This window comes from Heterocephalus glaber, unplaced genomic scaffold, assembly GCF_053883595.1.
Source record: "Heterocephalus glaber isolate CG9 unplaced genomic scaffold, H.glaber_assembly_v1.0 deba00001532, whole genome shotgun sequence".
Lineage (NCBI taxonomy): Eukaryota > Metazoa > Chordata > Mammalia > Rodentia > Bathyergidae > Heterocephalus > Heterocephalus glaber.
The window spans coordinates 6,846,358-6,860,322 of NW_028258330.1; the positions used below are offsets into that span (position 1 = coordinate 6,846,358).

Sequence of the window (13,965 nt, forward strand, 5' to 3'; positions counted from 1 at the left end):
GCTCCTTTGTCAAAGATGAGGTTTCTGAGTGTGTCTGGAGTTGTTTCTGCATCTTCTAATCTGTTGCACTGGTCCTCAGGTCTGTTTCTTTGACAGTACCATGCTGTTTTTATCACCATAGCTTTGTAGTATAGTTTCAAATTGGGGGTTGTGATACCCCCTGCCATGTCTCTGTTGCCTAGAAATGCTTTTGCTCTTCTAGGTCTCTTCTTGTTCCAAATTTTTGGATTGTTTTCTCAAGGTCTCAAGGTTACTGGGATTTCATTTGAAATTGCATTGAATCTATATAGTAGTTTTGGAAGTATGCCCATTTTCACTGTGTTGATTCTTCCTACCCAGGAGCAAAGGATGTCTTTCCATTTTCTGATATTGTCTTCAATCTCTCAGAGTGCTATAGTTTTCAGAGAAGAGGTCTTTGATTTCTTTCGTTAGGTTGATTCCTAAGTATTTCAGTTTTTTGGATGCTATTGTGAAAGGAATTGTTTGCCTTATTTCTCTCTCAGTGAGTCTGTCATTTGTGTAGAGGAAAGCTATTGATTTTTGTTTGTTGACCTTGTATCCAGCTACTTGACTGAATTTGGTTATTAAGTATAGAAGACTTTTGGTGGAATTCTTGGGGTCTTCTATATACAGTATCATGTCATCTGCAAATAATGACAGTTTGACTTCTTCATTTCCTATCTTTATTCCTTTTATTTCTGTGTCTTGTCTAATTGCTGTGGCTAATGTTTCCAAAACAATATTGAACAGGAGTGGTGATAGTGGACATCCTTGTCTTGTTCCTGATTTTAGTGTGAAGGATTTCAGTTTTTGACCATTTAGTATGATATTGGCTGTTGGTTTTTCATAGATGGCTTTTATCAGATTGAGGTAGAGACTGTCTATTCCAATTTTTGTAGGGTTTTTGTCATAAATGTATGTTGAATTTTTCCAAATGCTGTTTCTGCATCTATTGAGATGATCATATGGTTTTTGTCCTTGGCTCTGTTGATATAGTGTATTACATTGATTGATTTGCATATGTTGAACCATCCCTGTATCCCTGGGATGAATCCCACTTGATCAGGGTGTATGATCTTCTTGATGGTCTTCTGAATTCTATTTGCCAGTGTCTTATTAAGGATTTTTGCATTTATGTTCATTAGTACAATTGGCCTATAGTTCTCTTTTTCAGTTGGATCTTTCTCTGCTTTGGGGATCAAGGTGATGCTTGCTTCCAGGAATGAATTCAGGAGTATTGCTTCCCTTTCAATTTCGTTGAAAAGTTTAAACAGTAGTGGCAGTAGTTCTTCTCTAAATGTCTTGTAGAATTCAGCAATGAAGCCATCAGGACCCGGGCTTTTCTTGGTTGGTAAGTTTTTAATTACATTTTCAACTTCATTGATTGATACTGGATTGTTTAAAATTTTTAAGTCTTCTTCATTCAACTTTGGTAATTCATATATGTCTAGGAATCTGTCCATTTCTTCTGTGTTTTCCATCTTATTGGCGTAAAGGTTCTGGAAGTAGGTATTGATGATCCTCTGGATTTCTGCTGGGTCTGTTGTCATTTCGTCCTTTTCATTCCTAATTGCCCGGATTTGGGCCTTTTCTTTCCTTTTTCTGATAAGGTTAGCTAAATGTTTGTCAATTTTGTTTATTCTTTTGAAGAACCAACTCTTTGCTTTATTGATTTTTTGTATTGTTCTCTTAGTCTCCATTGCATTGATTCTGCTCTGGTCTTTATAATTTCCTCCCTTGTATGAGCTTTGGGTTTGTCCTGCTCTTCTTTTTCCAGAACCTTGAGGTTCAGCATCAGGTTAATTGGGGTTACTCTGTTTTCCTAATATGAGTAGTCACTGCTATGCATTTCCCTCATAAGACTGCTTTCACTGCATCTCATAGATTCCATATGTTGTGTTGTCATTAAATTGTAGGAACTGTCTGATTTCTTCCTTAATTTCCTCTGTTACCCATTGGTTATTCAGAAGTGTGTTGTTCAATTTCCATGTGTTTATGAAATTCTTGCAGTTTCCTGTGCTATTGGTCTCCATTTTCATTGCACTGTGGTCTGATAATATACAGTGGATAATTTCAATTCCTTTGCACTTACTTATAGTATATTCTATGAGTGAATATGTGAATATGTTGTCTGAGAACAACCTGTGTGCAGCTGAAGAGAATGTGTATTCTGATTTTGTGGTGTGGAAGACTCTGTAAACATCTGTTAAGTTCATTTGTTCAAGAGTTTTCTTTCAACCTGTGTATCACTTGCTTCTTTGGATCTTCTTAAGACATGTTATTTGTGGCTCCTGTGAACAATTACTTGCCTGACCTACTAGTCACTTTGTCCAGTTCTTCTGTAGTGTATATTCCTTAGCTACCTTCTGCTGTGTTTCCCTCAGTATCATCTCCCCCCACTCTTTTTATACATAGTTCCAGTTTTGGTTCCTTCTGATTATCTCTAGTCTTTAGGTCAAGTGGACTAATTTTTTTTGGGAAATACTCTTGTGTCATGGATGTGTGGAGGGGATGGATACTGGGGAGGAGGAAGGTGGCAAGCTGAGACATGTCCAGAGTTGCTTAGAAGTTTTCTGGAATTTTTTCCATCCAGTATTTCCCTTTACTTTGACACCTGTTCTCTTATTCCTTGGCTTTTGTGAGGGCTATGGCATCACTGGCAATGGCCAATAAAGCCTAAGGGCTACCCTCTGGGCCTGTGTCTTCTCACTCTGGTGACACTTACGCTTTTCTGCCATCCCCCTGGATGCTGACATGCCTTACCTTTTTCTTGTCCCCAGATTTAGATCGTTTTGTCCTGTGTGGTTACAGTGCCTGAGAGTTCGGGTGATTACTTTGCTGGAGTGCTGTGGTACCTGAGGTCTGGTATGGGAAATGAGATGTGGAAAGGGAGGGCTGGGCAGCCTGTCATCTCCCCTCATCTCATCCTCTCTGGGTGAAGTTGGCTCCAGGTACTGCTTGAGCAGCGGTTTGAGTTGTGGCCTTTTCCTGCTTTGCAGACAGAGTTTTCTTTCCTTTTTTTTACTTTTTTGTTGTTTCTGGCACTTTTGAAAGAGGTTGGGGCCAGATAAAGCCTTTATATTGCCGTCTTTATAATTAGGACTGCACCATATCCATTTTTATGGTTTGTGGAAAACTGTTTTTGTTATAGTCACACTTTTCAGCCTAAGATGCTCTCCGTACTAGTTATAAGGGGAAATGATGGTGCTTGTTCTTCATGAAAATGCAATCTTATAGACAGGAAGAAAATTCTTTTTCCCTCATTACTGAATGCCAGGTGCCTTGAAATTTTTATATAAGTCGAAATTCTTACCTGAGTCCCTTTAGAATTTAGTTGTTATGAGGACTGTAGAACTTCAGGGACTTTAATTTTTTGAAATATAGGATGCTCTATTTCCTTTGTTGAGGCTCATAAAGAAAATAAAAGATGAGTCTCTCCACCTACAGATTGTACCTGACAGTACTTTCATGAAAATCAAATGTAGACTATCTGCTAGATTGGAAAAATGCGGCAATAAAAATGAAAATTTGCAAATATAAAGTGCTTGAGAGGAAATGAAAAGGTGTGGATAATACTGCTGATTTTATTTCAAATTTTCTGTTTAGCATATGAAAGGAAGGATGTTGGTGTGAGGGGACAAGAGTGGATAGATGGAGGGTGATTCAGAATCACCCCACTCTGAACCCCTCATAGATTCCAAATTTGTTGGAAATATTACATCTCAGACAGCAGCACTTTGAAATACATCAGAAAGCCCCCTCCCCCATCCACTGGGTTGTATAGGCATAATTATTTGTCTGGCCAGTTGCCCTTTTGATCTTGTTAAATTGTTCATTTTGCAAACTGTTTGGACATTTTAATTAATTCACAGTTCAGAAGTGAAACCTAAAGAGCATTGTTTTTCCTGTTGTGTTTTAAGACAAATAAGGCAATTGCTTTGCACTTGTGGAGAAAGTCCATGACTTTTCTTCCCTGGGATTCTACACTGTTCTAAGGGTTTTTGCTCTTTCATTATGATCAGAATGAAGCAGCAGTTCCTGCCTCTCTTCTCCTTCTCCTTCATTCCATTTGGACTACAGGTCAGCACCAAGGCCTCTCTTTATTTTGCAGGAATTCATTTATTTGAGCCAAGGAAACCAATCCAAATAAAGATGATGATGGTCTTTGTAACTCCTGGAAGATGGGTTTAAGGACGTTAAGAATAAAATCTTCTTTGTCAGCAACATCCCTCATTATCCACAGGGGATATGTTCCAAGTCCCCCAGGGGATTCCTGAAAGCCCTGGAAGTTACTGACCATAAATATGCTATGTTTTTTTCCTATGTAAGCCATACCTATGTTGAAGTTTGATTTATAAATTAGAGATAAATAACAACAACATACTAAAGTAAAATTATTCTAACAGTGTACTGTAATAAAAGTATAAGAATGTATTTGCTCACACTCTTCTGCTGTCTCCCTCCTCCTCCATCTCTCATACTCACAGAATATTATTCTGTAGATCTTAGCAAACTCAGCATACAAGCTTTTTTTCATTCTTTATTGTTGTGGCTTATATTTAGATGTCCCACTAGCCTCATGAGCTCATAGATGGAGCCTTTGGGAGGTGGCTGGATCCTGGGTGTCTAATAGTGGATTATCAATGTCCATCGATGAGTTTAGCATAGTTGTAGGTGATAGATTTACTGAAGAAAGAAGCCCTACCCTGGATGTAGGTGGCACCAACCAATAGGCTTGTAGCCTGGATAGAATAAAAAGGAAACCATAAGGAAGGTTGCTGCCTCCAGCCTGCCCTGACATGGACTGTCTGTCATCCTCTGCCATGCAGCCCTGGCTTGGAGCCAAACGACTATGGATTGAAACCTCTACAAACTGAGCTAAATGAACCTTTCCTCAATCTATGTGTTTTGGATATTTTGTCCCAGCATCAAGGAAGTAATTTAAGACACTTAAGTACTTTTCACTTTTCGTTTAGTACTTTAGGAAGTACTAAAGATTTTCTTAAGCACATTTTAGTTGCTAGTATTACTACTTTTACATTTTAGGGGCAATTATTAAGTAAAATAAGGTTCACATGAACATGGGCCCTGTAGTCCTGCAGCCACTGATTTGGTAATAGGATGGCTGCTAAGCATCTAACAGATAGGTAGCATATACAGAGTAAATACACTGGACAAAAGGATGATTGATTTCTAGCCTGGGTAGGACAGAGTGATATCATTTGAGATTTCATTGCACTACTCAGAATGGCATGCAGTTTAAAACTTACGAATTGTTTATTTCTGGAATTTCCCATCTAATATTTTCAGATTGAGGGTAACTCCGACTATAGAAAGTAAAGCCACAGGTACAGGAAGAAACTATATTTTCTCCATAAGGTTTTCTGTGCTTGCTATCCCAACTCCTCAGCTGTTTGAATGTTACGTCCTTTTTAATGTAAGATATATCTAGGTTTGGTTTGGTTTGTACTTTTTTTTTTAGCATTTTAAGAAAAAACTATTCTTTTGAAATGGATTGGTTTAGATAAACCTCATCAGCTGTCTATCAAATGAGAATACTTCGGCTTTGGAGATAATACAGCTGATGGAAATTTAAATGACCTCAGCAGTAACTTAAGTGTCCAAATTTATACAGGGTTTAACTAGATGAAATTGCTCATCCAGTACTTTTTAACTTGCAAAATTGACAGTTTCACCACATTCATCCTGAGCTAATAGATAGCAAGACCTAAACAATTCTGTGAAGATTCTCTAAAGGGGAAAGGTATAGGTAATTTTCACTCTGTCAGAGAGAAGGGATTCTCTGGGGCTGCAATCAGAAAGCTGTTTCTATTGAAATATAATTACTGTAATGGAGGCATCTTTTTTTCTGTGTACTTTACATCATGCCTTTGACTTTCTACTTTAGTTAGTTCATGTCCCAGCCCACTATGAGGACATAGGCCCAGCAGCTGTATTTCTATTGTGAATCACATCAGAACTTCTGCCCCTATTCTTTTCCTCCCTCCCTATAACTAATATGAGGATCCAGCCATATTCTCATCTCTTAATTAGAGAGGAGTGAGGTGAAAGGAGTGAACTAATTTGTGTGTCCTGGGGTGGACTTGGAGCTCCCCTGCAGACCCTTCCCCTCCTCCCTTCCCTGTTGCTATTGCCAACCCCTTTCTTTTGTTTCATTGTTAGGGTACAGAACAACTCTTGGGATTGTTGATCACTGCATAGCAGCTATGCATTGATATTTCTGGTTTAGTGGACATAGAATTTAAAGATGAATTTCTTTCTTCATCTGTATCCAAGATCTCCAAAGGGTTCATAGCAGCTTCTTCCATCCATTGCAGATATCTTTTACAGCATTCTCATCAAAAACCTAGAGCCTGGTCTGATCGATTCTTCACCTTCACTTTGCCACCCCATGATTTTGCGCCTAACTCACTTATTGTTGGACTTACCTTTTTTTAACTCTGCAGTAAAACTGTTGCATGTCATTGTCCTATGACTAGATATGCCTGAAAGTCATTTAATCTTTTCTCCCTAAAAGCTAAACAACAGTATTGCCCATAATTTATGTGTAGTTATTTCCTAGGCTGGATATTAATAGCACAAAATATTCACCTCCATCTAGGGAGTGAATACCACATGAGAAAATTTGAATGCTTGTTCCTTGCCACAGGAAGCTGCCTGAAGTTTTCTCGGTGCACCTTTTCTGATTGTGCATGGGAGTGTGAATATAAATCTCCTCTGACAGAAACCAATCACTTCATCAGTCACAAAAGAAAATGACAACACTGTGAAAGTATGCTTGCCAGCTTCTAGTATCACTGCCTCAGGGAAGCATGTTTGTATCTGATGAAACCGAGGCTGGGCAAGGCTGAGAACATGGGAGAAAGTGCTTGTGCCAACAGGACCAGCTTCCAGAAGACCTCCTTGGAGCCACATCACTAGCCCTGTGGTGGAGAGAAGGAATGCAGCCCTCATGCTTGCATAGTAGTTCTCTCTAACACTCTTACTGTGTGGTTCTCCATTCTTTATTACATCTCCCATGGAAACCTGTTCTGTATTGTGTCTTTGTGTTTACAGAGATTACCAGGCTCAGAGAAACACAGCTTCTTGGCTAGTTTAGTGGTCAAGTCGAGATTCAAACTAAGTGTCTTCTCTCAGAGCCCACAGTCTTTCACTTTACCTTGAATTCATTTTAAATTTGAATGTCAGCAGCAGATTTGGAACGATGGTGAGAAAATAAGAAGAAACCCATCCCTGAGTGCTAATTCCACCTACTCCAAGGTTTCTCTGCTTTGTTAGTGCACTGGAATGTAAAAGGAACAAGTATCTTTCTGACTGGCAATTAACCTTGAAATAGGACAATAAAGCCCTCAGCAGCATCCTGAAGACAGTGAAAAAATGAGCAAAAGAGTTGCATGGACACTTCCTAAAACTGATCGAATGGTCAATGAGTCTGTGGAAAGATGTTCACTGTCATTAATCATCCGAGAAATCCAAATGTGACCACCACAGAAATTACTACATATCCACCAGAATTGTTAGGATGGAAAAGTCCAGTTTCAAGGGCAGTTAGGCTCTGGAGCAACCAGATCTGTCAGCCACTTCTAGTTAGCTGGTAAAACCACTTTGGAAAGTCCATTCTGTACTTGTGAATACAGCTGAACTTATGCCTACCATAGGACCCAGCATTTCCACTCATAAGAGTATGACCAACAGAAATGTATGCATATGCCCATCAGAAGATCTTTATGGAACTGTTCACAGAACCACTGTTCCTGACAAACACTGGAAATGATGAAGGAGCTCAGTAACAAAATTATAGAAGGTTCATGTAATGGAATACTGTACAGGTTCAGAATGAGTGAACTATTGCTAAACACAGTAACATGGGCATATCTCACAAACGTGATGTTGAGCGAAAGGAGGTAAACACAAAGGACTCTGTACTGCACAGTGCTGTTCAGGTAAAGTTCAAAAACAGGAAGGATTGAACTCTGCTGTCAGAAGCCAGTCAGGTGGCATTGACATTGAAATTGGTGAAAGTGACTGAGGGACCAGCTGAGGTTCCAGGGGAGCCGGCAGGATTCCATTTCTTCCCCTGGGTGTAAGGCGACACAGTGTGTTGAGAGTTTGAAAATTCCTCAACTTATTCTCTCATTATATGTATACTTCAGTATGTCTGGTATATCTTAATACTGTGTTTTTAAAGTCTGATATATACAGATGCTATCTTAAGGTTTTGACTCTTGGCATAGCAATATAAACTTAAATCAACAGTGATTACCATAGTATAAAATAGGAATTTTGTGGCATAGTGTGACCTGTATATTGTGAGAGAAATGTTCATTTCTTTTTAATAATGCGTCATTGGCTTCCATTTATTGGGCTCTGACAATTTGAGAAAGGAAGGAAATAGTGAGCTCCTTCCACAGTAGCAGTTACTGCCACTTAGCATTCACTCAGCCAAAGCCGAGCTGGTCAGGCAGGGTCTCCCCAGATTACAGTCCTTTCTAGCCTGGGAGTCTGTAATAAAACTTATGATTTCTATACCTTAAGAAGAAAAGCATAAGAAAAATGACTGAAATTTCAAGATCAGCTAAAACTAGTTCAGCACCATCACTTTCTAGGTAATAAGGTGAAAGTTCCCATTGGAAGCTGACTTTTCACACAGACAGTCTTAAGTTGCAATAGTAACAAAGAAAAGGCAATGTGGAATGTTTACAGGCCCTCAGCAATTGTCTACAAATTATTTTTACCAAGTACTAGATGCTAACATGTAGGTTGGGTTTTCCAATTCTACTTTCCACACAGAAGTAATTGAACTTTAGTGAAGAAGGGGACTGGAAGAACAAACTTGTGTTTTAAAGAACAAAATTATAAAATGCCCTATGACACATCAGGTCCATCCTTCTTTAGTGTCCCCGCTAATCTGTCTTCTCTTTTGCTCACTGAGGAATCTGAACCTCCAGATCTGTTTGGGGTCACAGTAGCAGAGCAAAGCGGGACCCACCATCTTTAAATTCTCAGCCTCTTTTTCTTTTCATTCTATAATAGAGATTGAAAATAATAATAGCTCAAAGATCATAAATATAATACTAATGAATCTTTTAAAATATATATTTTAGCTTGCTGGCCTTGAATTCCCTCCAAAGAAATTATTTGGAAACAAAGATGAACGTGTGATTGCTGAGAGGCGAAGTCATTTAGAGGTAAGAGAATTAAGCTTTTTTCCACTCTGGAGAATTTGCTATCTGACTGACTGGCAAGAATTATTCTTGCTAGACACCATTGTTTCTGTTCATGATGTAAGGGTGCTGCTTCATTAACACAGGAGATGGCAGCAGAAGATTATAAAGCAGTGGTATCAGTTTATTTGAAATACGAGTGCTTATCTCCTGGTCTAGTGGGATATTTTTCTGATTTTTGAGATCATTTGTTCTGAGAGTTAGGAAGCAAGATGTGAGAACTAAATATTCGCCACAGACAGATGGCATGTAATATAGAATGAGGGTATAAACTTGATGCAAAAAACCTTGGAATTAATTAACTGCAGATTTACAGTATTGCATCATTGTTGCTTTTTCAAGATTTGGAAGCAAAAAGGCAGATACCTATTTTAGTCATGGTTAGGCTTCGTTAGACTTATTATATCTTAAATCTGCCAAGCCAGCTACACATAGAACTCAGTTTAATCCAACTGTTGTTTTTTTGACTATCTTCCTGGCAGTACACATTGTTGACTTTTTAGTTTGTGTTTTTTCTTGGGATAGAGTTGCTTATTTGGTTGGTATCTGAGTCTTTGTGCCATGGTGTGGACCAGCTGTCTTCACTGAGAACAATGGGGTCACAGAGCATGGTCATAGGTAGCCCTCAGCCATTGTCCACTCCCTTGTCATGGTGAGCCATTGAGTCAGACAAGAATAAAGTGCAAATAGCTCACTACAGTCTGGTGTCCACAAGCTCTACAGGGGCTTCTGAAAGCTCCCTTTGCTACTTCTTCAGGAGGAATCATCGTAAGACTTGTTAAAATTGAAACCAAATAAGAAAAAGTTTCAGAGAGCCCTTTCTTAATTGTGAAGTGCCACATGAAAATTAAGCATTATCCTTACTCCTCACAATGGCCAGTTGAAAACACCTGCCCGTGGGGTTCACTTACTGCCAGTGAGGCAAGGATTAAGGAACTGTCTAAAGGCTGGAGGTTCCCTGTGAGAAGGGGGGAAATGGGGGACATGGAGAAGATGAAGACTGGAACATTGCTGCTCCATGAGGAGCACTTTAGAGTTTTGAGACCCTCGGTTTAGAATTACTCTAGGAACTGGATGGGTTTCAGCCTGAGGCTCACAGACATTTGAATTGGACTATGAAGTTGCACATTTGAAGGTCCTGAAACTAGTAAGACTGAGCTTTGGAAGGGTCAGTGCAGGATTCCAAAGTTCATCCTGTGATAACATGATCCTAAATTCTAGATGAAGAATTTGCCTTCAAGGAAAATTAATGTTGATGAACTTCCATGATAGGTTCTCTCACAGGTTTGATTTTACCACATAAAACTTTTAAAAATAATTCTAGGACTAATGGTGCATTTATTTACCTAACCCTTCCCTGTCTCAGTTGTATAGCCTTGTCTTAGTGGATACGTGGAGAATGGTGGTTTATGAACTTGTTTTCAATACTGACAGGAAACAGATAATTGTCACCCCTAGTTTCTCACTGCTCTGAATAAACTCACACAATGCCCCCTTTGCCACAGCAAATTGGACATCTTCTCCATAGCTTGTTTGTAAGCTCAGTACTGGGTGACCCCTGGTTTTCCATTCCGACCACCAGAATCAGGGAAAAATGCAAGGCACTCTTTCATTCTTGGCATTTTCAGGAGGAGCCCACATTGATTCCTTCATAACAGCCTTACTAAGTCATCTAGTGTTGATGAGCAGAGTTTTATGTTAATATCTCTGCCTTTTAGCTTTCCATTACTGTACCAAAATACTTGGATAATCAACTTTTAAAAGGAACCTAGTTTTGCAGCCTAGTTTTGGAGGTTTCAGCCCTGCTGTATTGGCCCTAGCACTTTTGGACTTGTGGCAAGACAAAACATCATGGTGGGAGCATGTGGTGGAGGAAAGTGCTCACCTCATAGCAGCCAGGAAGCAGAGAGAGGCAGAGATAAGCTGGGGTCCCAATGTGCCTTTCAATGGCACACCTCAGTGACCTAACTTGCTTCTAGGAGGCCAGATTTCTTAAATGTTCCCTTGTCTCCAGTAACACTGAGCCGGAGACCAAACCTTTAGCTTTTGGGAACACTTAGCCAAACCTCAACACTGCCTGTATACTAGGATTCCTTGGATTGCCTATGATGTTACTTACATGTCCCATTAGCCTTTATAGAATGGATTCCACACCTCAGGGAAATAGGCACTTCTGTTTGAAGATAAATGCATTTCACCTAATGTTGAGTGTTAAATCTTAGAACATTATCTTCTCTTCAGTGAGCAAGTGTAGTTCACCTTCACTTTAATGGAAAATTAATCTGATATTCTTGCATTAATTTTCTCTGACTATTGTGACTTTTCTTTTGATCTTCTAACATTAGAAGTCACTGCTTAACTTAGTGTATTTTCATGTGAAATCTAACATAGCTAGTTTTCTTGAACTTCTTACGTGATTTAACTCAACAAACATTTAATTCCTAACACATGCTGGAGACAATGCTAGGTGTTATAGAATGCAAAGGAAAGTGAGACATTTCTTTCCTTTTGAGAGCATATGTTTAAATCCCTTGTACATGAAGTTGTATCTGGAGGTATAATATAAATACATAGGCATATATAGAAGATGATTTCCAGGAGGATGCATCTATACTAGCTAATATACAGGATCTTTGCTTAAAAGAAATCATCTGGACACATTTTAAAATCTAGAACTACTTTATAAACCTGCTCAGCCAAACAGCTATATAAAGCAGTATTTAGGCAACTATTTCTGTGTTTTGATCTTCTTGCTATTAATATTTCCAAGTTTTGGACCTTGAGTTTGAATTTACCAACAAAAAGTATAAAATGTTACACATTAAGGGTAAAGAAACCATTTTGGCACTCTTCAAGTTATAAAAGTTAAATCTGTTAAAATAATTATTTTGTAAGAGATAGGCAGGAATAGAAGTTCTGTCAGGAGATGCTTTGGAGATTAGTTTTCTTACCATGGAGAGAAGAATATTAGTTGTGTCACTGGTGGTGGCAATGATGGTGTGGGTCTAGGAAATGTAGCACTGAACACAGTACATCATAAAAGGTGGAAATAAGAGCGTGCTGATGGTAAGTGAAGGGATTAAATTGGGCCTTCGGCACTAAATCATTGTTAAACTTGCATCGTCTCCACCCACACAGTATTTTTTGGCCACTACTTGTTTATAGATGGAGCCAGTTTTTCCAGAATTTGGCTTATTATTAGATTCTCCTAATAAAATGCTCTTTCATAGAATCTTGAATATTTCTAACGTGGGTGGATTTCCCTGTTGCTACCTTGCTGCCCAGCTGGAACCAGGTCTCTGCAACCATCATGTTGAGGCCAGGCTCTGCCCTAGTGTGTTTGGGTATCCTGCTAACAATACTCCCCATGTGTGACCTGCTTCCCAAGCCCCTGACATTGTTTTTCTTAGTCCTGGCAACATCCCGGGAGACATATGGGCAGATAAAGCAATGAAGGTAACAGGAAGAGAATCCCCTCAGTCTCTGCCTGATGAGTTATATTGAGCAAAGAGATTATTTTCAAGCATATTTGAAGCTACACACTATTAGGCTGAACCATAAGAAACAGTCACGGTTGTAGTTTAGAAAGAGTGAATATCAGTGGTTTCCTGTGCTTCTCCATAATACCTGATTCCTCACACTTACTTGGGATTTATTAAGTGCTGAGTATGAGGGAAAGATGTTTACTGTGTCATGGCATGTACGCCTCACCACCAGCTTGTGAGGTAAGTTCTATTAGTATCTCTTTTCACTGGTGAGGAAATGGTGGTTTATCTTATGTTAGTCAGCTTTTTGTCATAGTGACAGAATACCTAGGAAAGTCACCTTAAAGATGGAAAGATTTATTTTGGCTCCCAGTTACAGAGGTTTCAGTCCATGGTCAGGTGGACCCATTGTGTGAGTCTGAGATGAAGCAAAATGTCAAGGCAGAAGGATGTGATGGAGTAAAGCTGCTTACCTCATGGCATCCTAAACCAGAGAGGGGAAAGAGCCATCAAGGAAGCCCTCAAAAGCCCTCAGTGACCTGCTTCATCCAGTTAGGCCCAACCTCCTGATAATTCCATTACCCTATGAACTTGTCAATAGATAATGGACTGATGTAGTTATAGCCCTCATGATCCATTTGTTTCCCAAAAGCCCCACCCCCACACACTGAGTCTTGAAGGACATATTGTATCTAAACCATGACACTTGGGGAGGATCAAGGTCCCTTAGCTAGTAAGAGGCAAAGCCTCAGCTCACATGCAAGTGTCTTCCAGAACAAGCCTCTCTCAAAGTGAAATGAGTATTCCTGTAAAGAAACATCACTTCTTTTGGAGAAACATCTTTCAAGGTTGTCACACAATATAGATTAAAATCCAGTGCCTAATTACTTATTCTGAAATGCCATTTCATAAGTGTGGCAAGTATTAAGCACACACTCTGCACCAGGCAGTTATCTAGAACTGAGGGAAGTCTGGGTAGCAACACAGTGGCCCTTTTCCTATCTCCTGAGTGACTGAGGCAGTAAGGACAGCCTTGGATCATAATCTTACATTATTTTGTTGAAGGAAAGCTGTCTATTGTGGTTATTTTTAAATGTTCACTTTATGGATAAGGATGTTTTAGATCTTAATTGCTTATAATTCTGTTTATTTTTAAAAGATATGAAGTGGCACATTGTTCCCATACAGATTTACATTGAGAATATGTCAAATTCATGAATATGTATAAATATGAC

General features: G+C 39.2%; 1 protein-coding gene across 10 annotated transcripts in view; it reads left to right on the forward strand.

Moving 5' to 3' along the window:
- The window catches only part of LOC101707293 (kinesin-like protein KIF16B), a 333,418-nt gene that overhangs the window by 235,006 nt on the left and 84,447 nt on the right, over positions 1–13,965 (forward strand). For all 10 annotated transcript variants that reach the window (XR_015442054.1, XM_087189045.1, XM_021255092.2 and 7 more), the window contains one exon: positions 9,126–9,209. Coding sequence is in view for 9 of the 10 variants with exons in the window: in XM_087189045.1 (XP_087045171.1) it covers positions 9,126–9,209 (84 nt within the window). In the remaining variant the exon portion in view is untranslated. Of the gene's footprint in view, positions 1–9,125; positions 9,210–13,965 lie in introns of those variants that run through there.